The sequence below is a fragment of the Vombatus ursinus genome, unplaced genomic scaffold, assembly GCF_900497805.2.
Source record: "Vombatus ursinus unplaced genomic scaffold, bare-nosed wombat genome assembly UNPS02014813.1, whole genome shotgun sequence".
Taxonomy (NCBI): domain Eukaryota; kingdom Metazoa; phylum Chordata; class Mammalia; order Diprotodontia; family Vombatidae; genus Vombatus; species Vombatus ursinus.
Genome location: NW_020954591.1, coordinates 25,958,959 through 25,986,863, shown reverse-complemented (window position 1 = coordinate 25,986,863; position 27,905 = coordinate 25,958,959). Strand labels below are relative to the sequence as shown.

At 39.5% G+C, this 27,905-nt stretch overlaps 1 protein-coding gene across 3 annotated transcripts in view; it reads left to right on the top strand.

The window, feature by feature from the left end:
- NTM (neurotrimin) overlaps positions 1–27,905 on the top strand; it is a 1,238,439-nt gene that overhangs the window by 1,205,086 nt on the left and 5,448 nt on the right. For 2 of the 3 annotated variants that reach the window (XM_027835123.1, XM_027835124.1), the window contains 5 exons: positions 4,349–4,483; positions 4,972–5,092; positions 12,257–12,408; positions 17,603–17,638; positions 23,020–23,052. In XM_027835123.1, the coding sequence (XP_027690924.1) occupies positions 4,349–4,483; positions 4,972–5,092; positions 12,257–12,408; positions 17,603–17,638; positions 23,020–23,052 (477 nt within the window). The remainder of the gene's footprint in view (positions 1–4,348; positions 4,484–4,971; positions 5,093–12,256; positions 12,409–17,602; positions 17,639–23,019; positions 23,053–27,905) is intronic. The other variant, XM_027835125.1, reaches the window with a different exon arrangement.

The following is a 27,905-nucleotide window of genomic DNA, read 5'->3' as shown; positions in this document are numbered from 1 at the left end:
TTTCTTGAAGGACAGTCAATGTCATAGAGATAACAGACCAGACTCCCTGGCATCTACCTGCACCCTTCAAGAACAATAGTACAAGGGCAGCTAGTTGTACAGAGATAACAATTTTCTTTCAATTAAAGTGACTTATAGGAAAACTTAACTTTTGAACTTAGAGAGGAAAATTGAACTTCTGGACTCATGAACTTCTGAACTTAACTCAGACACAAAGAAACATGGCTCAGGCAATCACAGAATAAAATAAATTACAGGATGGAATCAAATATAAAATACTAAATAAATATTTGATTTTTCTTAATTTAATATAATAAAATTATCCATTTTATATCATAATGTTCTTTATCTCTTGTTTAGTCACAAATTCTTCCCTTACCCATAGATCTGACAGGTAAAATATTCCATGTTTCCCTAATTTGGTTATGAAATCATTCTTTTTGTCTGAATCATATACCCATTTTGTCCTCTTCTTGGTATGTGAGCATGAGGTGTTGGTCTATACCTCATTTCTGCCAAACTGCTTTCCATTTTCCCAGCAATTTTTGTCAAATAGTGAGTCTTTTGTCTTGAAAGCTAGGATCTTTGCATTTATCAAACACTAGATTACTATGGTCATTAACTACTGTGTATTGTATACCTAATCTGTTACACTGATAACACCACTCTGTTTCTTAGCCAGTACCAGATTGTTTTTATTGTTACCACTTTGTAATCCAGTTTGAGATCTGGTACTGCTGGATTACCTCCCTTCACATTTTTTTTCCAATGATTCTCTTGATATTCTTGACCTTCTGTTATTCTAGAAGAATTTTGTTATTTTTTTTCTAGCTCTATAAACAATTTATTTGGTAATTTAATTGGTATAGCACTAAATAAGTAAATTAGTTTAAGTAGAACTGTCATTTTATTATATTGGCTTGACCTTCCCATAAGCAGTGGATATTTCTCCAGTTGTTTAGATTTGACTTTGTGGTACGTGTTTTGTAATTGTGTTCATATACTTTCTGAGTTTGTCTTGGCAGGTAGACTCCCAAGTATTTTATATTGTCTGCAATTCTTTTAAATGTAATCTCTCTTTCTGTCTCTTCCTGCTAGGCTTTCTTGGTAATGTATAGAAATGCTAATGATTTATTTAAATTTATTTTGTAATCTGCAACTTTGCTGAAAGCTTCTAGTTTTTTAGTTGATTCTCTAAGTATACCATCAAATCATCTGCAAAAAATGATAGTTTTCTTTCTTCATTGCCTATTCTAATTCCTTCAATTCCTTTTACTTGTCTTATTGCTACAGCTATCAATGCCAGCACAGTATTGAATAATAGTGGTGATAATGGGTATCCTTGCTTCACCCCTGATCTTATTTGGAAGGCTTCTAGCTTATCCTCATTACAGATCAGGCTTGCTAATGGTTTTAGATAGTTACTACTTTACATTTTAAGGAAACTCAATTTATTCTTTTAGTGTTTTTAATGGAAATGTATGTTGTATTTTGTCAAAAGCTTTTTCTGCATCTATTGAGATAATCATATGATTTCTATTGTTTTTATTTTTGTTATTAGTATGATCAATTAAGCTGATAGTTTTCCTAGCATTGAACCAGTCCTACATTCCTGGTATAAATCCAACCTAGGCATAAGGTATGATCTTTGTGACATATTGCTATAATTTCCTTGCTGGTATTTTATTTATAATTTTTACATCAATATTCATTAAGCCCTATTTCTGTTGTGGTAGTTCTTCTGAGATTGAATCTGTGCTGAATAATCACCTCCAGTCATGTTACAGTGATTATTGACAAGGTCAGTGTGACTCAGGTACCAGATGGAGAGTTCCTATTGTTAGTGGTGGTTTAATGAAAGACATTTTTATGAAACTTCTCTTATGTGATATTTCATTTCTTTCCATTCTTCTCCTCTTGCTGTTGGGTGAGGACAGGTTCTAAGAATGTTCTGTCAACAAGCACGGATTTTTTTTTTAAAGTTCCTGGGGCACCCATTAGTCTGTCAGCCTCAGGAAGATTAGAAATTAGATATGGACAATATTACTGTATATTCGGGCATCCACAATCTATTTCAATGGAAAGCTGGCAGTTGAATAGCTAATGTGCAGGTGTGAGGGATCATACATGTAAGATGGCAACTTTTAGTAATTATGTCTCAGGGATAATTACTGACTGATATAAAGAATCTTATCAGAAGATAACTGATGCTGACAATTATCAGAATAATTATTCCATTATTCCAAAGACTGATAGCCCCATTGGTGAATATTTCTTGGAAGACAGGCTATGCTGGTCTGGGAGAATCACATAGCTTTCATTTTTTGAGGTCACTGCCCTTTCCTTCATCTCATATCTAAGTTTGGTGTGACCCACTTCAGTTTCTTCTTGTGGGAATCTGTTGGAGAGAGTTAACCCTGTTTGCTTTTCTCTGAAGAGAGCAGAGGTCTTGGAAGACACTATTGTTTTTCTGGGCATGTGTCTACAGGAGTGAGCTAGAAGCTCCCCTTGAGTCAGAGAGATTACTATGGAAAATTTTCTGTATATCCAAGTCTTGTTGGTAGATGCTTTCCTGACAGCTTGCTCTGAGGCCTTTCCTTCCTTTTAACTAGAGAATTATAACAAAGAAGAGAGCATAATATTAGTAATTTAGACAGATGTCTAACAATACAATTGTCTGAGAGCCAGCTTCCATCCCAAATCTGCAAGCCCATTACCAGGTCCCAATTCTCTTCAACTCCACCACAAAATATGTATAGATGAGCAGGGCACCACAAGAGAATCTTATTCTCCAAGGCATATAAAGGACAAGTCACACCTACCCTGGCACAGTGATACCTGATTTCCCCTATCCAAGGACAAGAGTATCATACCTCACAATATAAGAAACAGAGAGAGAAACCACTAGATGTTGTAGAGGTAAATTTTCTTGGTAGGTCATGTCCTGGAAATGTGACTTGCAATAAACTTTGTTAAAGTTGAAAAAAAAACTAAGTACTCAAAAAGAGGGTAATGAAAATTATAACAAGCAAATGACAGGCCTTCTCTGGTATCTCTTATGGACCTGCACCCACTGAACTGCCTTACTAAGTAGATAGGAAATTACAGGAAAGAATGAGACAAAGTTTATCTTCTAGGCCTGATCATACCAGCATCATGGACAGAGGTTCCCTCTCTTAAGGGGTTCCTTCAGGTAAATTACCTCATGGAATAGTTATTGATCCCATAGGTCAGTAACTGAATTTAGTCCATCTAAATCCTCTTCTCTCTCTCTCTCTGCTATCATCCACAATTCCATTTGATCCCTTTACTCTTAGTTTTTTTTTTATTCTTTATATGCATTTTTGTATGTCTACATTTATTGCTAGGTAGCTGCTGCTTTAGTTAGTTTAACAGACTCACATCCATGAATATGATATTATGGGATATGAGATATAGAATGTAGAAATGGAAGAGATCTTAGTAGTTGTTTAGTACAACCCTCTCATTTTAGAGATGAAGAAAATGAGACAATGAGATGAGGTAACTTCCACTTGGCCACAAGTAAGTAGCAAAGCTAAGATTAGAATCCAGGTATCCTGATTTTGATCTAGTGTTTATTCTACTATATAATTTCCAGTACCTTAAACAGTGCCCCAGAACTGAGTACCTATCTTTGTTTCAGGAGTTTAATGGTTTGGTAGAATCGTGACACTTCAAAGACCTATATGACAAATCACACAGTTTTCTAAGAGTCATACTCAGAACTGGTAGGAATTCAAATAATGTAGTAGGCCCTGTAGGAATATCAGGGGGTAGTATAAGGTAGAGGGATCAGGGATATTTCATGATTTTGGGGTGACCAATCTTTGAAAATGGCTTAATCCTGTGTAGATACTGTGAAAATTTTGCCCCAACCATGTATCTTATATCCTAAGCCTGGTCCTAGAGTGTAATATTATGGAAAGAACACTAGACTTGCAGTGTTTCTCAAGTTTTTTCATCTCAGAACTCCTTTACATTCTTAAGAATTGAGGACCTCAACAAGCTTTTGATATGTGAGTCATATCTATTGATATATACTATATTGATTTTATTAAAATCTTAGTATTATTATGAAAATAGCGTTGATCTCACAGAATTTCTGAAAGGATCTTGGGAGGCCTCAAGAGGCCCCAGATTACATATTGAGAACCACTGCTCAAATGTGATCCTGGGCAAATCACTTTACTTCTCTTGTCTGTGAAATGAGTGGGTTGGCTGGGCCAAGTGATTTCTAAGTTTTTTTCCAGCTCCAAATTCTTTGATTCTAATTTCTCCTCTCACTCCCCCACCTTGTCTCACAACATCTCCCTATTTCTTCCTGCAGCTGTTGGCTTCATGAGTGAAGATGAATACCTGGAAATTCAGGGCATCACCCGGGCACAGTCTGGAGACTATGAGTGCAGTGCTTCCAATGATGTAGCAGCACCAGTGGTGAGGAGAGTCAAAGTCACCGTGAACTGTGAGTGTCCTTAGGGTTTCCCCTCTCCTCTGATTTTAGTGGGAATGGTGTGGAGATATGGCAGGCATAAAGAGACATCTTTTACACGGATCATTAATGACCTGCTGTAGGAGAGGAATACATCATCCATCCTCCTGGGCCAGACTGAGCTGGTTAGCATCATCACTTAGGGATCTTCTCAACCTAAGGTCTGCAACACTCATCCTGTGTAGCCAGGTAGCTGAAGTGTCACTATGAAATGCTTAAAAGAATATGACTTTTAATTGACTGGTAAGCGAAGGTACTTCAAGGAAGAATAAGGCAAGAGGTATTGCAACAGGGATGTGGGTGGAGAGTGATGCCAAGTAAGACAATGATTGAGGGAGAACAATTCCTGAAAGACAAAGAACATTCCACTATGTAAAGAGAGGGCTGGTGGGGGACTTTGAAGCCAAAGTGCAGTAAGAGTTGACCTTCAGAATGCTCTTGGTACTTCTCTCTCTCTCTAGACCCACCCTATATTTCCGAGGCTAAGAGCACAGGAGTTGCTGTAGGACAGAAGGGAACGCTGCAGTGTGAAGCATCTGCTGTCCCTTCAGCAGAATTCCAGTGGTATAAGGATGACAAAAGGTAAACAATATAACAGGGGGCCAAGAGGAACTGCCCTCTAGCCTGCAGGCTACAATCTGATGAGTAGAGATGAATTCTGGTCAAGCCTACTCCCAATCTTCTTTCTCTCGTTACAGAAAAAAAAAAAAACCCCAGTGTCTAAAACTTTGCTTGGGATTCCTAGATTAGGCCCTTTTAATACTGCTGGACACAACTGTCCCTGGTCCATGAACTGAAGGAAACCATAGTACATGAAAGCAAAACATAAAGAAAGGCTACCAGAAGTACTAGAAATCCTGTGAAAAGGCTAGGAAAGATGTTTGCTGTCTCAGACTATTTTTAACTTATCCTCAAAACTGTATTAAGAGTTTAGGGAAGGACAAGAGGACAGTGGGTGGGGTTAAGAAGTCTCAGATACTTAATAGGTCTGCAGTTCAACCACAGAGAATATCAGTAGCTTTGTATAGAAGGGGTCAGGGACCTGACTTAGTCCAGGCTTTGTAGTAGGCTGTCCTATTCTGTCACAATAGGAAGATGGCAGGGGGTGTGGAGGAAATCTAGGTCTTTAGTTCTCTCTATTGTAGTGGGTATTATTGGGGTATTTGTTGTGATTTAGCAAAGATTAAAACTCCTTACTGTGAGGAGTTGTAAGGAAGCCTTTCAGCTCGGGGTCCTCCAGTCCCAGTAAGGGCAGGAAACATTGCTGTTACCAAATAATTATTATAAAGCAGCTAGAAAAATAGAGACACATAGAAGACCCAATCCTTGGGCCTAGAACAGTGTGTTAAGTCAAAAGGATAGAATGCTAAGAGCCTTAAGTTTACAAAGCAATAAACTGGCAAAGAAAGGGTTCTTAGAAGCAGAAAGATCCAAAGAGAATGGAAAGTGTGACGAAGTGAAAAAGAGGTTGTAGATTAGCCATGGATTAAAAAGAGGTGAGGGAGAATGGGGGGGGGAGGGGCATCTCATTCAGAGAATTACTGCTATGTCATGATTTCCTTTCTTAAACCAAACTTGATTTAGGATTTATTTATCATCAAGTCACTTTTGCCATTAGATTCACAAATTTGATTATAATGATTCCAAGTGATGAGTCGGTTATTTCATTTATGAAGGCTGACTCTAGCTAAACCCTTAGTGAGGGATGCCAGATGCACAACTCCCAGGTTAGTGAATGAAGAAGCCAAAACACAGACAAAGTACAGAGGACTGGAGCAGGGCAAAAAATAGAACTAAAAAATCTTGCTTCTTAGCCTGCCCAAGGAGTGATACTCCTCCAGTGAATAAAGAGCCTACTCTTGGGAATCCCATTTTAGCAGGTTTCTCCTGGTAGAACTAATGGAGCTGAGGTAAGAGGGGGTTTTAAGCAGATTTCCTGAAATCACAGAAAAAAATGGTGCAAAATGGGGCAAAAGGGGGCAAAATGGAAGCCTTTTAATATCTGCCCCAACCATATTCCTTGATTTTGATTCTTTCTGGAAAAAAAAATGAAGACAAAGAAAATGAAAGGAAAAAAGTTTTAAAATACATTGAGGGAAATGAAACTCGTGGTAGACAAAAATAGACAGTAATGGGTAAATGAAAAAGAAAAACAAACCTCCTTTTTCTCTTTTCCCAATCTCTTGCTATCTCTGTAGAAGGGGCAACACCATCTGCTGTTATTTACTGGGGAACTGGAGGTAAGAAAGCATCACATGAGAGGGTTTCCAGAGGCTGGTGACACACAGGAATTTTATGCTTCTTTTGTCTGCATTACTCTGTTGGCACCACTTCTCTCCCTTCTTTTTCTTTCTTCTCCTCATCTCTCCTCTTTCTTCTCCTCTCTTCTGTTTCCTTTCTGATTTCTCTCTCCCTTTTTCCACATCTCTGAGTGTCTCTCTATGTGTTTCTCTTTGACACTTTCTCTATCTCTTTCTCTCTGCCTCTGTCACTTTCTCTGTCTTTCTGTCTCTACCACTGCCTCTATCTCTGTCTCTGTCTCTCAGTAGAATGCATACTTCGAGTCAGGAAGATCTAAGTTCAAGCCTTTCCTCAGAAACTTAGTAGCTATGAGACGGTGGGCATATTACTTAACCTCTCCCAGTCTCAGTTTCCTAATTTGTAAAATAGAGATAGCAACAGCACCTACCTCACAATGTATTAATGACTCTGTGACAAATGAAAAACCTGAGAGACAGTTTCTAGGTAATTAATAACATATTAATTAGGATAGCTGATAATAAATAAACTGATGGTCAGTGGTTTCTCTTCATAAACAAAAACAAACCATGGAGAGGCTGAAAACCTTAATATACTTTCAGAAACAGGGTTTCCTTTCATCCCTGATTGGTGAACATTTCTTCAGTTTCTCCTGCTGAGAAAGTGGCTTGAACTTCAGATTCAGCTAGCCCCAGCAATCTGGACAGGGGAATCCATCTCCATTCAGACCCTTCTGGTTGGTTTTCTCCTTCATAAACTGGGTCATCCTAAACTCCAATAGAGGGGCACAAAAACAAGGGCTCATTTCCTTTAGGCAAGAATTAACCTAGATTAGATTCTGTTTATGTTCTAAACAGAAGTAAGGTCTCCTAGTTGAGTGGGGCCCCTCCCATGATCTAAGAGGATATTCTGGGAGTGTTAGGCTCATCTTATCAATCAGCCATGTCCTTCAGAGACTGACACTGGGTCCTAAATAAGGAGAAAAAGCTCTTAATTTAATAATTGGTTGTTAAAATAATAGCAAAATAATAATTTCTGTCAACTCTCAAATGAGACAACATGCTTTGCAAACCTTAAAGTGCTGTGTAAATGCTAGTTATTATTATCGTGGAGTTGTCATTCTCCTTGGCATCTGATTTAATCAGAACTTTGCTGCTCTTGAGCTTCCTGTCATTGACAAACTCTTTCATGTTAGTAAGCCTGCCAAATGATGTCAGGGAGTGAGCCTGCAGCTCAGCTAGAGCAGAGGGAAACAGGTACCAGGACACCTAGAGTTTTTCCTCTGCAAGGTAGATAGGGAGCACTTTGAAATAACCTCTTTCTCAATTTTCGGTAGGTGAGTCATCTTCAATGGCAAATTGGAGAAAGGTTGCTAGTGGGCAGTTTTTGGATGGGTCCTGGTGTGGGCTTTGAATCTACTGACCCAATGGATCTAGGCATCCACATCTCCCTGTAGGCATTGTCTATCTAGGGGACAAGAAACAAGCATCACACTTAATAGGGGCCACCTTGTTGCAGGGACAAATTAGCTAGGGGAAAGATCAGAGGTGAATTGAGAAAAATAGAGCCCCAGGAGGAGAAGGAGGGGCTGGGGACAAAGTGGCTCGGGAGACAGAAGGAACCACACTGTGAAAAGAAAACCCTGTGATTCCAAGAGCTGCAAAGTGCTGTAAAGTGCTGTCAGGCCATCCCACACTGCTCTTAGCTAAAGACATTTCAAAGCTGTCAAGCTCGAACCTGCCTCCTGATTAGTGTCTCTCCTCATAACACAACCCATGTTCAATTCACAGCTCAGGCCTGATGTGAAGCATGCCTCAGCACCTGATGATGGAAAAACAGCAAACAGGAAAGGGATGCTTAGCTGGCAAAAGGCAACCTCCTTAACATTACAACTTTAATTATTAGGTTATTCCCTGGGAGATGGGGGTCTAACTATCATGCCTGGGAGTTTGGATCTGCACATTATTAAAACAGGGAGTGATGACATGTTCACGCGATATTTAGTGATGTACAAATTACATTGTTTGCTTGCTGTGTGGCGTCATATTTACATAGCCTATATTGTGGTTAGAGGAAAATCCCTACTGCCAAGGTTCTTGTGCCTGACCCCTGCCTTTCCAGATTGTTGATTTAACCTCCCACTACACCTCCAGAGGATATGTGCAACATCTGGGAGTTCAAAGACTGCTCATATCTTCATGATATCTTGATACTTGTGATATCTTCAAGGTATCGTCATGATACCTTGGAGTAATGAGAGTCTGTATTCTTTCTCCTTCTTTGGCTTCCATGATATGACCATTTCCTTATTCTCTTTCTACCTCTTACCTGTGTTTGCTCAATGTCCTTTGTTGTATCATTACTCATTTCTACTCTGTGTGCCGTCTCTTCTTACCTATTTTGTAATCTTCCCTTAGTGATCTCATCATCTTTTTTTGTGTTCAAGCATCATTTCTATGCAGATGACTTCAAAATCTACATATCATCCCCTAATCTCTCTCCTGAACTCCAGTTCCTTATCAACTACCTATTCAGCACCTCCAATTGTATGTTTCAATAGCATGACAGACTTAAAACAGATCTCATCATATTTTCCCCTAATTCTATCCTTTCTACAAACTTCTCAAATTCTCTATTTCTGTCCAGGCATCATCATTCTCCCAATCATTATGTTCATAGCCTTGGAGTCACCTTGTCTCTTCCATTTCCTCCAACTGCCCCTCTTCCCTGCATAACCAAAAAGTTGCTTAAATTCTGAGTTTCACCCCTGCAACATCTCTTGCATCTCCCCCCATCTCTAGTCCCAAGGCTACCATCCTCGTTCAGTCCTTCATCACTCTCACTTATTTCATCAGTCCTGACACTACTATCCATTCTCTACACAGTTGCCAGAATAATCTTACTAAGACATAGGTCTGATCATGTCAATTCTTTGCTCAAAAACATCCAGTTATTCAATATAAGAAAAAAAAAGCAAACTCCTTAAGTTGGAGCCACATTTTGAGGGGCTTTAAATTCCTGGCCAGCATTCCAGTCTAATTTCACATTATTCATTTTCAAGCATTCCATACTCCAGCCAAACTGGACGATTAGCCAGTCTCAGAATTTATCCTTACATCTTCCACCTCTGGATATTTACACAAGTTTTCTCCAATGACTGAAATGTTGTCACTCTGAATCTCTGTTTCTCAGAATTCTTGTTGCCTCTGGTGCCATGTTCTCCAAGAAGCCTCTTCCCCCACCCACAATTGGTTTAGCTCTCCCTCTCTCTCTCTCCCTCAGTTACTTTATCCCCTACTTGTTTATGCACATGTTACATGTCTTCAGATACATTTAATTTAGAATTTAAGTTTCTTGATGCAGGATTTTTTTTTCTATTTTTGTCTGTGGATGCCCCAGATAGTGTCTTGCATGAGAGAGAATGTGGTCCAATGGAAAGAGTTCAGTGTATGAAATCAAAAGACCTGAGCTCAAGCCTTAGTTATGCCACTATGGCCTTGCCTCTTTAACATCGGACAAGTTATTTCATTCCTGTGGGTTTCACTTTCCTTATCTGAACAATGAAGGTGTTGGGCTAGATGATCTCTAAGAAACTGCTGAACTCTAAATACATTAACAAATAGCAGGAACTTAGTAAATGTTTGTTGAATTGAACTTGATAATCTTTTATTTTGGCTAGCCTCCTTGACAAATGTCTTGTCCAGGTTCAACTAATCCATTCAGACCACATCCAGGGTGCTTACACCTGCTACATGAACAAGAGTGCCCTGGATGAACAACCTGATTCTTGCTGAGTTCCTTACATTCTCATTTCATGGTTCTGGCCATAGTGTGGGCTCATATTCCGAGGATGGACAGAAAAATTGCTTCAAAGCAGACAAAAGATTGCCTTAAACCTTTTCCTATTATATTTCCATATACTTCATAGAAGTACAGATGATAGGAAATTCTTTATTATTAATAATACCTCATGTTGTTATTAGGGTAACTAGGTGGCACAGTGGATAGAGTGCCAGGCTTGGAATCAAAAGACTCATCTTCCTGAGTTCAAATCTGGTCTTAACTCTGCGACCCTGGGCAAGTCACTTAACTCTATTTTTCTCAGTTTTCTCATCTGCAAGATGAGCTGGAGAAGGAAATGGCAAATTACTCCAGTGTCTTTGCCAGGAAAACCCCAAATGGGGTCACAAGGAGTTAGACATGACTGAAAAACAACATTGGTATAGCCCTTTATGGTTTGCAAAACATGTTACATACATCTTCTCATTTGATCCTCACCATTCCTCTATGAGGCAGATGCTATTATTATTCCATTTTTTTTCAGTTGTGGAAATTGAAGCTCAGCAAGGTTAAGTGATTTACTCAGGGTCACAGGACTGTAAGTATCTGAGACAGGATTCAAACCCAGTTCTATCTAACTCAAGTCTAACATTCCACCTCACTCCAAGTTGCCTCTAATTGGAACATCTAACAGCCTTTCATTATGGCCCATAAGAATGCAGTACTCTCAAAAGAATGTCTCTTTCATTCTTTATAACTTTCAGTCAGATTCATTTATCTTCTCAGAAGACGTTAAATATACCTCTCTAGTACCCATTTGCCAGAGGTGTTTAGAAAAGATCTCTCACAAAGATCCTACAGCATGTCTACTTCTTTTCCAAGCCTAAAGTTACATTTAAGCTCAGGAAGATATGAAGAGGAGAATATTCCATGTGTACCTTAATCACAATATTAAGTCTTCCGAATGGGTTTCCTGTGCTTCTTCCACCAACACTTGCCCTGGGCCCCTAGAAAACATACTCCATTGACTTTCAGGTTTCTCTGATAGGAAAGATGGATGGCAATCTCTGCCCCTTCCCTTCCTTCCAGGTCTGAGGGAATGGGAAATGAAATCATTGGTGAAATGCTTTGAGCTCTGGGAAAGAATCATGTTGCTCACATATAGGGAAACAAATGTTCATTTAATCCCCTTTGGATATTTTTCTCTTATAATCTTTGTCATCCTCATCATAATAAAAAAGTCTATACTTTGAGCACTTATTATGAGGGTAACATTCTAGGTGGTATATATTGTTGTTGACTAGTTGAGTAATTGTCAAAAGCAGTCCTTATTTTCAAAGAAGATATATGTGTGTATATGTATGTATGTATATATACATATATATGTATTTACAATTATATATGTAAATATGCCTATATATACACATCAAGTATACATATTTTATATTGCATGTCTTTGTATAATCAACCAAGAGATGACCACTTAACAGTTGATGTCTTCAGGGTGAAAAAATAAACAAAAACAGAGAAACAGGAATATATATCAATGTATATGAAATCACACTTAGGAGAGTAGGAGGAATGATGGTTATAAGGTCATTAGAGAGTAGAATATGATGGGACCATACATTTCCAAAAATGTCTTGTTTTGATGTTGAAATTTTGACCACCTCCTTTCTTTTACTTTCTCTCCTTTTCTTATCCCAGGCTAGTTGGAGGACAGAAGCGAGTGAAAGTTGAAAACAGACCATTCCTCTCAAAGCTCATCTTCTTCAATGTCTCTGAACATGACTACGGGAACTACACTTGTGTGGCTTCCAACAACCTGGGTCACACCAATGCCAGCATCACATTGTTTGGTGAGACAGAACCCCACACAGGACAGGGAGGGTTCCCACTTATGTTGGAGAGAAGGAAAGGCAGGGAGTAGAAATCTTGACCATAGAATCCAAAACAGTAATATGAGACAGATGGGGAGTAAGAAGGGACACACAGACAGAAACACAAACATATATACATGCAAAATAGCCCATCTAAAGGGCTCACAGATGGGTAAAAGTGTGTTAGGGAAACCCAGCTGTCAAAACACAAAGTTTCTTCCTCGTACAGATCACAGGGTGTGGTGGGATAGAGTGGGGAAGAGCAGAGTATGTATGAGAGACATAGTGGATGATCCATAAAACAAAACAAAACAACTCTGGTTTGTTCAAGCTAGATTTACATGCCAAACAGCAAACAGTCACTTTTTCCAATGTTTGCTTTAGAAGGCGTTATCATTAGGGAAAGTGACTTTCATTTGTGAGACAGGAATCAAAGATATTTTGGAATTCCAGATAACTTCAGTTTTCATGAGAGAAGATAGTGGTCAATGGGAGGTTCTCAGGAATTGTATTTGTGGCAGGGAAGTTGCCTAAAACAATAAAGAATGGTCTATACAGTCCATTTTCCTGATTAATGGTTGAAATCCATTCATTCATTCACTCATTCATTCAACAAATATTTATCAAGCACTCAATATGTGCAAGTCACTGTGCTATGCCCCCATTGCACCCCTGGCCAGCTGTGTTGGTATCTGCATCAGGTGAGTGTACCTCCTTTCCTGACCCCTATGTACAACAGCCTGAAGATGGAGGTTGGGTTTCCCACACTTATACGGTGGTGGAACAACCTCCACAAACGTTATTGAGTGCATTTTCATAATGCCCAGTCACCAGGCAGAATTTCCAGAGGTTCAGATAATTGCTTCATCCTTCCTTCAAGCCTGGGTGGGTTTAAAAATTCTCCGCAACCTTGGACCCTACAGGATCAAGTTCTCTATGCCCTTTTATGAAAGTCCTAATTTCTATCTCACTGTTTGCTAAGCTTTAGGGGGAGAGAAAGGAGCTAAATGTAAGGAAAGGATTTCTGAGAAACTGGCAAAAGGGAAAAAATAGAAAAAAGGAAGAAAGGAAAGGCTATCCCAGAGGGAAGTCACTAGTTAAGTGCCCTGTGGCTTTTTCTTGGTCCTTCTATCAAAAAAAATTATTAAAGATTTGGACAGCAGTATAGATGACATGCTTGCCAGATTTGCAGATGACATGAAGCTAGGTGGGATAGCCAACACATTGACCAACAGAATCAAGATACAAAAACATTTCATCCATTTAGCCTAATGGGCCAAATCAAACAAGATGACATTTCACAGGGATAAATGTAAAAATAACTACAAGTGCAGAATGAGGGAAGCACGATTTTACAAGAGATCTGGTGGAAAGGGCATGGTGATTTTAGTATATTTTAAGTTCATTATGAGTCAGTAGTGTCAAAAAACAGTCAAGAAAGCTAATGTAGTCTTAGATGGCATTAAGCAAAGAATGGTATCCAGAACAAGGAAGGTTAGAGTCCATCTGTACTCTGATTTGGTCAGGCCACATCTACAGTAATAATACTTTATAATTATTACATAATGATAGTCCAGTTCTGTCTACCCCATTTTAGCAAGGACATTGACAGGTTAGAGTGCAACCAGAGGAGGTTGAAAAGAATGGTAAGAGGATTATAGACCATGCTAAAAGATTAGTTAGGGGAACTGGGGATATTTAGTCTGGCAAAGAGAGTATATAGGGAATCGTGATAGCTGCCTTTAAGTCTCTTAAGGGCTGACATTTGGAAGAGGCATTAGATTTGTTAGTTTGCCTCCATAGGGCAGAACTAGGAGCAATGGGTGAAACTTGGACAGGCACATTTTGGTTCAGTACAAGAAAATACTTCCTAGTAATTAGTGCTGTCCATAAGTGCAATGTGCTGTCTTGGGAGGTAGTTTGTTTGAATAGAGATTGGAAGTCTTTAAGCAGAGGCCAGATGACCATTTACTTCTTAAAGGTGTTGCTACTGACTCTTGCTCAGGTAGATATTTGGCCAGTAGTCTCCAAGTTGCTTCCCAGCTCTGGGATTCTATGATTCTATTAAAATCAACTTTTTGTTAAGAGTTGCCAACAATTCCATACCTCTGAAAACTCTCCTTTCGGCTCACCAAAGCAAGCTGTACTTTGCTTGTGAAGGATGAGCAGACAACCCTATTGCATCCGCACATCTCAGATTACAAACCACATTTTAATCAGTTTACTCCTTACTCCAGATATAAAGTAAATCCATTTAATGGGGTTATAAGGGGAGTGGGAATAGTGAGAGACCCACCTTTAATCCCAGAATTGGTTTATCAGAATAGGGACAGCTGTGATGAGAGTGACTGATCCATTCTGATGAACCCCCACAAGAGGACAGCTACAATTGTGCAACACTTCTGTCAAGCTTTTTTTTTTCTTTTTTTGGCCGGTGGATATTGGCATAACCAAAGGGGCCAAGATCTGAGAGGAGGAATTGGCTATTTCCTCCTTGTCTTGGAATTGTCCCCCAGTCTCTTCCCCAACATATTTCCATTTATTGGCCTGTCTTTATCCTCCTGAGTCCTCTGGACGTTTTAACTAGAATGTATGTAGTACTACTTTGATGAGCTTTCTGATCTCTCCTCAATGACTGGGCTTTTTTTCAAAACAAGGAGTAAATGACTTTTGAAAAATAAGTAGAACAAAGAAAATCTGGTGGGGAGAGAAAATGGGAGTATTGAGATCCATATTTAAGTCTGTTTTTCTTTTTTCCAGAAGACCCATGTGTAAAGGATTCTATCCTAAGGCAGCAATAAGGAATTAGCATAATCCACAAAGTTCTTAGACCTGCCCTTTAGCTGAACATGGTTGGATTCCTCCTTCCAAAGGTCCTGATCCTCCCTCTGGAGTTCCCCAAGGCTAAATGCTGCTGCTAGGGAGGCATATTATGTCTTTTCCCTTACCGTATCCTATACTGGAACTAAATGCTGCCACTATGGAGGCATGTTATCTGTTTTCCCTTACCCTATCCCACACTTGATCTACCTTAAGTTTGAATAAGAATATTTACTTATGAAGGATTTCCAGAATGAGTCCATCAAGACAAAGTAATGAGAAATGCTTAGCAACGATTCTCCCCAGGCCATGCTGGATAATGCCTATTTTCCTAGAAACCTCCAATTCCTCTAATCAATCAATGAGATGAATGTAGATCTCAAGAGCTAATCTTCTCTTTCACCCTGGTCTGGAAAATGAAATTCAATAATCTTTTCTAATACAGTCTGTTGTCTCACCTCAAGAAAGTACCAGTTTAGTGTTCACCTCCCTAAACCCCAGAAGCACAATACTCACTCCACGCTCTTCATTTTAATGGGCTTTAATGTTGTAAGGTCTCCCTAAAAGGTGGCCACTTAGAGTGGGTAAGTCCTCTAAGTCAAAAAAAAGCAAGACTTTGAAATGTAATCAGCAACTTTCTAGGTTAACTTCTTTCCTTCCCAGTTATGAGGATGGGATCATTTAAAAGAAAAGATGCAGATGAGTATAGTTTTCCCTTAACCAATAAACAACCACATATTATGCCACTAGCTGTGCTTGGTTCTAGGAATATGTAAAGGCAGAAAAGGAACAGTTCCTGGCCTCAAGGAGCCTATATTCCATTGGAAAGACAATGTACACATGTATGTACATAGAAAAGAACTAATGGGCAGGCAGGTGGGCAGGCATTAGTGGCAGGGAGTACTAGGAAAGATCTCAAGTAGGAAATGGGAAATGGCATCTGAGCTAAGCTTTGAAGGAACCTAAGGATTTAGGTGGCAGAGGTGGGGAGAGATGACATTCTAGGCATTGCAGACAGCCTATGCAAAGACGTTAAAACAAGAGATTCAATGTCATATATGAGGGGCAGCAAGAAGGCTGGCTTGACTGGACCAAGAGTACAGGAAGGAAAATTATGTGTAATAAGCCTAGGAAAGTCAGTTGGAGCCAAGTTGAGGAAAGTTTAAATATCAAATAGAGGAGTTTGTATTTGACCGTAGAAAACAAAATGTCTCCAACATACACAAAGATAACCCCTTTCTTTTTAAAAATCTTACCAACTCTGCCACTTCTCCCCACTATACACACATAACCCATATTTACACATGGGGCCTTTCCTTTTGAGATATGTCCTTGACGACTTTTCAAAAGTATTCTGTTGCCATTGTATTTTCAATGTGATTTTATGCTATATTGTTTCATGACTGTACATGGTCTTCTGCACCAAAGCTTTAGTGTTATGGTTGGATCTGGAACTGTTTAGAAAACACACAGGCTTAGTTCAAGGAAATATCACAGTGTAGACATGCCTGGGAAATTCCCATGTCACTTATTACCTCCAAAAGTGCCCTTACTTCTGTATCATCAATTGAATGGATGTAAGCATGAGAAGCAGTACCTCATTTCAGGAAAATGTTGATGAAGATATTTGTAATTTTTTCCCCCTGCAGCATCCCAGCAAGCCAGCCAGGTTACAGCCATCTCACTGTCAATTCGCTCATAAACCAAAGCCTCTTCCTACCTGATCTGGACAAAAGCATGTTTCCCCAGTGGAAAGCAAAGGGGCACAGTTGCTGTGTAGCCTCCCTTCATGGCCATGAATCCAGAATGTGTCCCACCTGTCCTGTGAAGGGGGTAGTTTCTGAATACATGAGCCAATTTAGGGCCTAGGCATTTTGTAAGGGACTCCTGGTGATCTGTTCCCAAGACAATGCACTTCAGTGTTGGGAGGCATTCGTCCCATGAGAATTTGGAATAAGTGGATTCCTAAAGTTAGGTCACAGTTCGGGGTGGGGAGTTAAGTAGAGATAGAAAGGGATGCAACACAGGGGCCATGGCCCTTTGCCACCAACTCCCCAACCCATCTGCATTAATGGAGAGAGGGATGTGGCAAAGAGTGGAGAGTGGTCACTCTCAGCAGGAATGAATGCCAAGCTACAACTCTGTGTGATGTGCTTATTGTTTATCATGCGGCATTATGTTCATTTATCATATTCTTGCTGTCTCCCCTTGCCTCACACCATGCCATTCCTTTTTTTATTCAACGTGTTTGTGAGGCAGTATACAAACTATATATAATCAATATATAGGTACTGTATATAAATATATATTGTGTTTTCATTTTTCTCTTCCATCTTTCCCTCACCTGGTTTAGAAATTAATGAGCCCACAAGCTCAGCTTTGTTCCAAGGTCAGTATTGCTCTTGCTCTATGTTGCCCTGTTTTCTCCTCTTCCTCTTCCCTAAGTTCCCATTCCCCTACCCTGCCATAGCCTGGCATCCCCATATGTGAGATTGCATGGAGGATGATGGAAGATCATCAGAGGGATTTACAGGGAGCTTGGTGGGAATCCCAGGGAAGCTTCATTTCCAGGCTTATTTGTTTGTTTGTTTATTTATTTATTTATTGCTTGGTGCCAGCACAGCCACAGGAAGGGGAACAGGAAAAAGAAGAAATAGCCTTCTCTTCTCAGGTCCAAAAAAAAAAATGAACTTGAGGAAAAAAGGAGGAATAAGTATGAAACAGCAGGGGATAGTGAGGCACTTGACAGTTCTGAAATAGAAAACTAAGCAATTGCTGGACAGGAGACTGCTGACAGCATCTCACCAACAGGGTCAGAAATGCAATGTATAAGGAAGAGTCAAAAAATTCCACAAGGGTTCTTGACCTCAGACAAACACATCAGCCTCAGTGGTTTGTTCACGCCCAGATTCTCCAAGGGAAGGCTAGAAAAAAAATTATTACTAAATTGAATTCCCAAAAAAAAAAAAATGCCCACCTCCAAATCAGTAAGATTCAGGCATTGTGGTTTGTCTTTACTCCTCTCCTCTCAAGATGTCAGCTGAGAGGTAAGGTTCCCCTCCTCCTGAGGTTTTAAGGGGTATATTAACTCATTTTATCATCTCCTTTCCCCCCTCCTTTTCTTTCCACTTTCCTTGCATGACTCTTGCATCTCTCTTCCCCTCCTCTCTGTCATTTAAGTCCTGCTTGAACTCTTCTTTCTTGGCCCCGTAATGTCTGATGGTAGGTGACCATTAACCTCAACTACACACTGGCTCTAATGAACACAGAGGGAGAATATGCTGTGATGAAAAGAGTGTGAGGTGTGTGTGTGTGTGTGTGTGTGTGTGTGTGTGTGTGTGTGTGTTTATGTGCATGCATGTTAATTCTCTGTTGAAGGGGATGGCACTGATGGCAAAGGCCAAGAAGAAAGACTACCTTATAAGGGAATGAAGCAGAGAGAATCTGGTCCCCTTTTCCAACTTACTCATTCACTCACCCTTTAGTCTTGGTGGGAAAACAAAATAAACCAAAATTAAAAGCAGAAAACCCGCATCCCAAGTGACTTACAGACTTAACAAGGAGAAAAAAAGAGAAGAATCAAAGGAAGAAACTAGATAGAAGAAAAATCGTGATAGAAAGACAGGGAGATTGATATAATGTAGAGAGTCAGGGTTGGGGTAGATCTTTGTATATATTGCAGTCATGTGTAGACTGGTGCACAGATGGAAAGATGAAATGGCAAAAGAAAAGATGAAAAAGTAAAATTTATGGAAGAGAGGCTTTTGAGGGGCAAAGGTTATATGTAGAATTATGTTGTTGTTTGTCCTTCATTCTTGAAGAGCACCATGACATCAAGAAGATGATGCCGTGACTTGCAAATGAAGTGGATTTAAGTGAGAGAGGTCTGTGCAAGGTCACCAGCCTTACTTTCTCCTCTGGAGCCATCTGAATCCAGTGGCGAGATATAGATCAGGATGACTGGAGATGGCCCTGGATAGAATTATGTAGAATAAAGTCGAAGAGATGAACCAGTCAAGTAGATGGATACTGTTAGTTTTACTCCTGTAGAAGTTTGGAGTTTGCCCAAGTTAATTCTGAACACATAGCTCACTCCCTAAGCTCACAATCTGGAAGTTTTGAAAGTTCCTTTAAAGTCCATGGTTTCTAGAAAGATAATATTCAGATCCAATGTAGCCTCAGCCATGCTGAGAGAGTATTTTCTGTCAAAGCTGTCTCAAAATAAAACATTATATAGTGAACCCTGGATTGGAGTGGAAGGACCTTGTTTCTGTTCTTGACCCTACCACTAGCTTACTAACTGGGTGAATGTGGGTAAATCATTTAACTTGGCCTCAGTTGCTTTGTTTATATAAATGAGGGAAATGGATAAGCTAAATCTCAGTATCTCTTTCAGCTCCAAAGTTCTATTATCTTTTAAAAATTCTCTTCCTCTTTCCACCTCCAAAATCCTGTAAATGGGGGAATAGTAATAATAAGAATCCAGGGGCTCTAGAAATAAGACTGGAAGAAGGTTGAAAAGAACTCCCATTTCTATTAGCATTCTAAAGTTTACAAAGGGCTTTTTACATGACAACTCTGTGAGACAGGTAGCACAAGTACTATTTTCCACATTTTACAGATGAGGAAAATTGGATTTCAGAGAGGTTAAATTGACTTATTCATGATCATCCTACTTGCTCCTAAGTAGCAGAACCTGGATGTGAATCCAAATCTTTTAGTACTCTTTCCTCTCTAACAAGGTTGGCTTTTTTGTTTTGTATTTCTGTTTTGTGACTTGAATTTTCTTCTGGGCCATAAGGCTCTGTGAAAAAAGGGATAAGAACATTATATAGCACTTTAAGGCTCGAAAAAAAAACATCATATACATTTTCTTGTTTGATCCTTTCAACAACCCTGTGGGATAAATACTTCAAGTATTATTATCCCCACTTGAAAATGAGGAAAGTGAGTCGAAGGAATGTTTAAGTGATTTGCTCGTGTGTACACAACTAGGAAATGAGATATTATTTGTAAGCACTTAGCACAGTACCTGGCACATGGTAGGTACTTAATAATGTCTTCCCTTTCCTTTCTATCTTGCAGCCAGCTCTACCTGGCTGCAAGTCCAACACTGTCCACTACATCCCATTTTTCAACCAGCTTTCTGTGTTGTAGAATTTGCCTTATTTAATGTAGTTGTGTTTATTGGTTATTTTTGGTAGGCTTGAAATACACTAGAGAATCATGGTTTTCTTCAAGGGTACCTTCAAACTATGCTCATTTCATTTGGGAAGTATGACATAGATTTATTGAATATGGATCAGAGAAGTTCCCAGAAGGCATAGCTTTGTATGTGAAACTCCAGGTGGGTTTACAGCTCAATGCCCTAGTGAAATTAGGTACTCTTGACAAGAGTATTCAGTTCCTCAGCTTCTCATTCTTCACTGTCCCTTATACAAACACAACAGATTGTGAGCCACATAACTCACTCACATCAGTATTTGGTGGTGCAAGATTTCTTGAGCATTATGTAAGAAATTCTGAAGTAATGCCATTTACCACTGAGCTCTTCAGCAGGTAATATTTCTGGGGTCCTCAATATTCATTCACCATCACAATGCCTTGTCTCCAAGGCATTAAGTCAGCTTTGATGGTATCAGCAGGCAGAGAAAGGTCTCCTGAATAATGCCCGTGAGTCTTGTGGTGACCATCAAACCAATTTATTAGAGAATCTGGAACCAGAGTAAACTCCGTATGTCTCATGGACACAATTACAGCAGGGAGTTATTATCAGGGCCTCCCCATGGAGGAGTGAGGAGAGTTAATTGGATTCGGCACTCTAGCAGTTAGCATTTCTTTGGCACATGTGTTAACATTACACAAGCTGGTTCTTTTCCTGGAGGTTTGGATATCTTGACATGAAGCAAGACTTTGGGGCTTTTCATTTCTGCAACCATCCTTGAGCTAAACTGTAAATTGGACATGACCTTCCAGGATTAGAAAGGGAAATAGAAAGAGATCCCTCTGTGAAAGCATTTCGGCCATCCAATTCATCAGTATCCTCTAGGAGAGTTTTATTTTGGGAGTGTGTGTTTGTGTGTGTGTGTTTGCCTGTGTCTTCCTCCCACCCCCCAGCTTGGCTTCATCCTGTAGTTAATGAGAAGGCTACAGTTATAATTCATTCACATTCTTGGCAAGAGAATGCATGTTTGAACTGCCAGTCTCAAGTCTCCTTAGTAGCCAAAATGTCATTCATAGGCTTTGCAGATGACCAGAGCTGGCTCAGAAGCCTCCAAAGATCCTCACATTTCTAGAGCCTTAGGCATTCCAACATAACTTGGGTTTATATTATATAGTTTTTGGTAACCATCATTTATTAGTCTGCTTAACTTACAGATTTATACAACTATAGACTTAACTATAGCATGAGGAGGTTAGGTTAGATATGAAGAAGAATTTTCTGGCAACAGTTTAATTTTTTCCTGAAGAAAACTCTTTTTAGCTGATGGAGTTATAATATTGTTACTTAAACTAGCCCAAGTACAATTAGAGGGAAAGTCAGACACAAAAATAATTAATGTTTTCCCCCGGTCTCTGTAGACACTAAAGAATTTTACCTTTCTCTCAAGTGGTGTCTCAAGCTAGATCTTTAAAAAAAAATACCTGAATAAGAAGAATTCAAATTTCTCATAAGTCTTTTCCCCAATCCCACTCTACTTCTTGAATCTGGAATACAGTATTAACTTTGTTGTGCTTTTGTTTGCTTGTTGTTTTGTTTTTATCTTGCTTTGTTTTGTTTTTGTTTTTAAATACTTGATTGAGGGCTTGAAGGGTCCTTAAAGGCCAGCAAATACAAATCTCTTCTTTTTCAAATGAAGAATGAAAGCACAGCCGCTAACTTGCCCGGGGTCACAAAGCTTGTGAGCCTGAGGCAGAATTCAAACCCAGGTTTTTCTGTCTCTGATTCCAACACTCAATCCTCCATGCCACCGACCTATGGTGCTTCCTATGGACATAATCACTATTACAGTGGAAGTAAGCAGAGGGAAAACTGTCTCCTAAACATTCATGTCACATTTCCAACATGATCAAAAAAAGTTCTGCCTTACCATCCACTCTCTCCCCTCCGCCCACACACTGACTCAAAAAATCTCTATTTACCCTGTGCCCTAGGAATTAAGAGATTCATTTCTATAAACTTCTATTTCTCCCCTTGCCATTATCAGCCTCAAAATCATAGGGTTACAAGTGTACTGTGACAGGGCATCTTTAAGTACTGCAGGTACTAACTCTACTGAAGCCATGGGTTATGCAACCACCCTGGCTCTCCTAACAAATTATCTCTGGATCAAAAAGGTTCTTCACAGCTTAACCCAATAGCCTTTGTGTCTCCAAAGCATTCTTTCTATATATTCCCAGTAACAACTGGGAATTTCCCACTAATTTCCCACTAATATTCTTCATTAAAGGAAGAGAGTCACACATGTTAGGTTCCTATCATTAACACACTACAAAGAGATGTTATAAGGCTAAGACCTGTATCCACAGTAGTCTAATACGAAAGTTCTTTCATCTAACATCACTTCCCCAATCCCCCAAACATCTGGCTACCCCCAAAAAACCTAAGGAGAGTGTGCAAAAGAGCTATGTTGTTAATCATTCATTATCTATGCATTTGAGGCAAGAAAGAGAGAAATGAAGACTGGTCTGACTTAGGAAAGCTTTTCCCCAAAGAACTCATCTGAGGACAAATTCTACTGTAACAGTGGATTGTTTTTACTTTTTTAGAAGAGAAAACTACAGCCATGACACCTTGGAAAGGTTAGTATGCTTCTTTCTTAGGCAGCTGTTGCCTCTGGGGAAGGGGTTATGGGAAATTTCTCCAACTATCTCCAACCTCTTCTCTGCACAACTTCCTTTCCTCTGCTCTGTGCCCGTGTTAATCCTGGAAGTCAGCCTAGTGGAAACACTTCCTAGAACCTAGACTTTTCATGCACTCATATAGACTAATCCTCTTGTAGACATCTGGATTCCTTGTTCCTCAGGAATGCCTACCGCCTTTCCCCAACTCCATGACTGGCCTCAGCTTTCTCACAGGAGCCTAACTGATCTTGCTGTACTAATGTCATCCTCTCTGTTCCTGGAGTACCTTCCTATCTGATCTACATACCAGATCTCCCTCTTTTCTTAATCCTGAGTGCTTTGGAGCAAAACTCTCAAACTTGTCCTTGCATGCTGCTTCTCAGTGATTCCTTTTCTTTTTCCTCTTTCTTTTAATATCTAAGGATGGTGGGGAGGGAGGGTGGTATTGGGATAAGGATAAAAAAAGAGGGAGTTTCTTATGAGTTACTTGGCTAAAACACATCTTTTTTAAGGTCCTTATAATTACTAGATGTTCCTGTTGGCTACTGATGTTCATAGTCATTGTAAAGAACTCTGATTGGTCTAGTAATGAAAATCTGTGGGCTACTACACTTAGCATAATATTAGCCACACTTATACTCATGCTGGACAGGAGGCAAGGTTGGATGAAGAATCATGGCCTCCTGCTACTGGGCAGATCAAATGCCTCATCAACTGCATCCAGCCGAAGATATGTGAGGCTTCTAGAACCATAATATTATTCAGCAAGGCTTGACTCCTTGAAGAATTGGTCTTGGGCAAATGCCATACATTTTGCAAGTCAGGCAAGGAAGAATTTAGGAGAGTCATGTTCTCACAATACAAAAATACTAGGTAGATTCAAGGCTACTATTGCTCCCCTCTTGTTTCTGTCCCTACCCCCAACACTTTGTTTCTGAAAATGTAAGAAAGCTTCAAAAGAAACTAGGTATGTGCCAGTTTGCCTTCTGGAAGGATCCTACCTTTTGCCATCTGGCTGTATGTGGAACACTATGTGTATGGAGCACTTTGTTATAAGACCTTGGATTGGTGCAAAGTCAATCTCTTGGGATTGCCCTACATCTGCAAGGGCAGTGGCTCCTAGATGAATACCCAAGGAGAGGAGTAAAGAGGGAGGAGCATCCATTTTTGTCAAGGATATCTTAACTCTATCATCTCAAAAAGGTTTGAGCTGATACTCCAGCTGCCATTAGAGACTGTTCCAGCTTGAGATTCATAGAACTCTGTGGCAATTCCTCTTCATGGAACTATCTAAGTTCCAAGCCAAGTATGCTGGAATTCAGCTTCCTTGTCTTTAGTCTGATTATTTTCAAAGATAAAATTTGATGGTGCTAACTCCAGTCATTAATTTCTTTGATAATGGTCACAGATATAAAGGATGGAACAGACTGTCGACCTCTTCGTATTCTTTTTTATCTTATTTTCTGAACACCCAAATATCCACCATCTTCTAGTGTATTTGTACCCTTCTTGCTTGTTCCATGAAGTCTGTGCTCTGTGCCTGGTAGAGAACAATGGGATAGTTTGCAAAATATATTGGAAATGCTTTCAAGAAAATATATGGAATGACTTCATCTGGACAGAGAAAGGTCTATCACAGACTCATAATCTTAGAGTTGCAAGAGATCCAATGTGAACATGAATTCTTTCTGTAACACTCCTAACTAGAAAGCATCCTGTCTCTGCTTGAAGGATGTCCAGTGATGGAGAACTCAATGACTAAGGAAACAGTTCCTTCCTTCTTTTAGACAACCCTAAATCTTATGAAGTTTTCTTTATGTAGAGATGATCTCTGCCTCTCTGTCACTTCTCCCCATTATTCTTGGAATTAGAATGAATTTAATTCTTCTTTCATATGATGATTCTTCAGATACTTGAAAGACAATGACCATCTCCACCCCAACTTCACCTTCTTTTCTACAAGTTAATCATGACCCTCGGACATCCTTTTCTCTAGTGCTTTTCTTCAACTATAGATAAATGAAAAAGGTTGGCTGAGTGTATTGATGGCCCAGGATAAATGTAGTTCAGGGAAATTGGTATAGAAATGAAAAATTTTAAAGGGAGGTGGAGAAAGTTATAATTTTTTCTTCTTCATAATACTGATTTTTCCCCCTTATGACAGTTTTAAAAACAAAAAAACCCGACAGGTCAAGATTCTTTCCTGCAGACTCTTTGTGGCACATTCCAGTGGGGAGTGGAGCCATAAGGAGCATTGATAGACATGATAATGAAAGAGAACATAGAAGGGAAACAGCAGCCCAGAGTGCACACCTGGCAACCCCCCACTGGCCCATTATATGCCTTTGGTGGGAGGCATTTGCCAGCCTAAGAACTGACTCCCACAATGTTAGACTCCCTGGTCTGAAAACATGGTTTTCAGCCCTTCTTTACATGATAACCAAGCAGCCACCTTCTGTGTTGCACAAGCAGCTGGAGGATTTCCCCAAAGAGGGTTTCATGAGGCTGGCCAATCCTCCATGAGGATCAAAGGGGCAAGAGGAAGAGGCAGGATCCAGATCACTGGGAGTTATCATTTGTTCTCTTCTCATTTTATGGATTTCCTTATGTCCATTCATTGTTGTGAGGGCTATTACTGCCAACAGCCAAGAGACATAAGCTTTACCTCAAAGCTGATTTTGTACATAAGTGGATACATGTGTCTGCATGTGTGTGTGTGTGTGTGTGTGTGTGTGTTTGTGTGAGAAAGAGAGAGACAGAGAGACAGGGAAAGATACAGAAAGAAAGGTATTGTTGACAGAAGCTTGTCCCTACCAATGGCATGACTTTCCAAAAATGTATTTGTGGGAATTTCACTTTTATTTTGAAGGTTTTTGTTTTGTTTTTCTTTTTGGTCTATGAGTTTATAAGTGTGGTGAACTACCAATATAACTCAGCAATTCAATCCATGAAGCCATTCTGCTCTGTAGTATTTAAAACCTAACTTGTCCAATGAACACAGGATAACAGTACACTTGATCAATAGCTTTTATCAGAAGCAGACATGGAATCCATACGCCCATATATTCTGAGTTCATATAGACTCGGAAATGATTTTCCGCCTCAGGCCTGAGCAAGGATCATGGGGGTGAATCCAAAGACCTTCATGATGTCATTTAACTAGGAAAAATAAACCAATCCTCATGATCCCTAAAGAGTGGATCTTCCATAGGATCCAAAAATAGCTAGTATGTAGAACCAGAGGCTATTAGTTCCAGAAGAGAGACAGAGGTCATCATCCAATCTGTACCTGAGGAGCAATCCCTTCCACAACAATCCCTGACATGAGGGCATACAGCTTCCAACTGAAGATCTTTGGTTATTGGGAGCTCTCTAGTCCTCTTAAGGAAGCCCATTCTACTAGGAAATTGTTTCCTCCCTTCTATTGACTTTAGCTCTTCATTATTCCTGGTTCTGCATATGTACTCTGGCAAACAAAATGAGTTTATTTCATCTTAAACATGATAGTCTTTAAAATACTTAAAGACAGTTATCATGTGCTCTCTTAGTCTCCTCTTTTCTAGACTAAACACTGACAGTTTTTTTCATCTGAGTTACAAATGACACGGTTGATGGTCCTCTCACCATCCTGTTGCCTTCTTCTGGATATAATCCAGCTTGTCAGAATCTTTCTTAAAATGCAACGTGCAGAACAGAGCACAATCTCTCTCGGAGTACCATAGTGTTATCACCTCCCTTGTTACAGGCACTGTGCTTCTATTAATGAAGCCTCCAATTGAATTAGATTTTGACTGCCATGTTACATATTTGTCTCATGCTAAATTTACAATTTTAAATAAAACTCCTGCATCTTTTTTTTAATGAACTGTTGTATAGAAATTTGGTCTCTACCATGTACAGTTATTTTTAAAAATCTAACTGTAAGACATCACATTTATCCATACTAAATTTCATATTAGTAGATTTGATCCATTGAATAGTGTCCAGATATTTTAGAATTGTGGCTCTGTCATTCAGTAGATTAGCTATTTCTCCAGCTTTTTGTCATCCACAAATTTCATAGGTATGCCAGATATATCTTCATCCTAGTCAATGACAAGAAGGCAGCCATGGAGATGCTCTACTAGATATCTCTCTAGGTTACATTAAACATCACTGTTTAGTGCTAGATTTTTAACCATTTCAGGATTCTCCCATGTATATGTGTGTGTGTGCACACATTTATATGTGTGTATATGCATGTATGTATGTATATTGCCCACAGAAATACAGTGAGAGATTTTTGTCAAATATTGTCCTGAAATCTAGATATTGTTATGCCAATGTCCCGATCTGTTGTCCAGTTTTTTCAGTCATGTCTGACTCTTCATGAGCCCATTTGGGGTTTTCTTGACAAAGTTACCAGATGGTTTGCCATTTCCTTCTCTAGCTCTTTTTATAGATGAGGAAACTGACACAAACAGAGTTAAGTGAATTGCCAAGTATCACATAGGCAGTGAGTGCCTGAGGCCAGATTTGAACCCAAGTCTTCCTGACTCCAGGCCTGGTGCTTTATCTGTTTGACTCCCTAGTTGCCCCATGCCCTGATCTACAGTCTAGTAACTCTGTTAAAAAATGCATTTATTCTGACACAGCCTGTTTTTGAAGAACCCCTGTTGTCTCCTATTGATCATTGCTTCCCTTTTTGAGTGGTCAGAAGCCAATCTTTTAATACATTCTAAGATTTTGCTAGGAATTTTTCGGGTTTACCAGTTAAGCGTATGAATAATCCATTCTGTAACTCTCTCTCTGTCTCTGAAAATTAGCACATT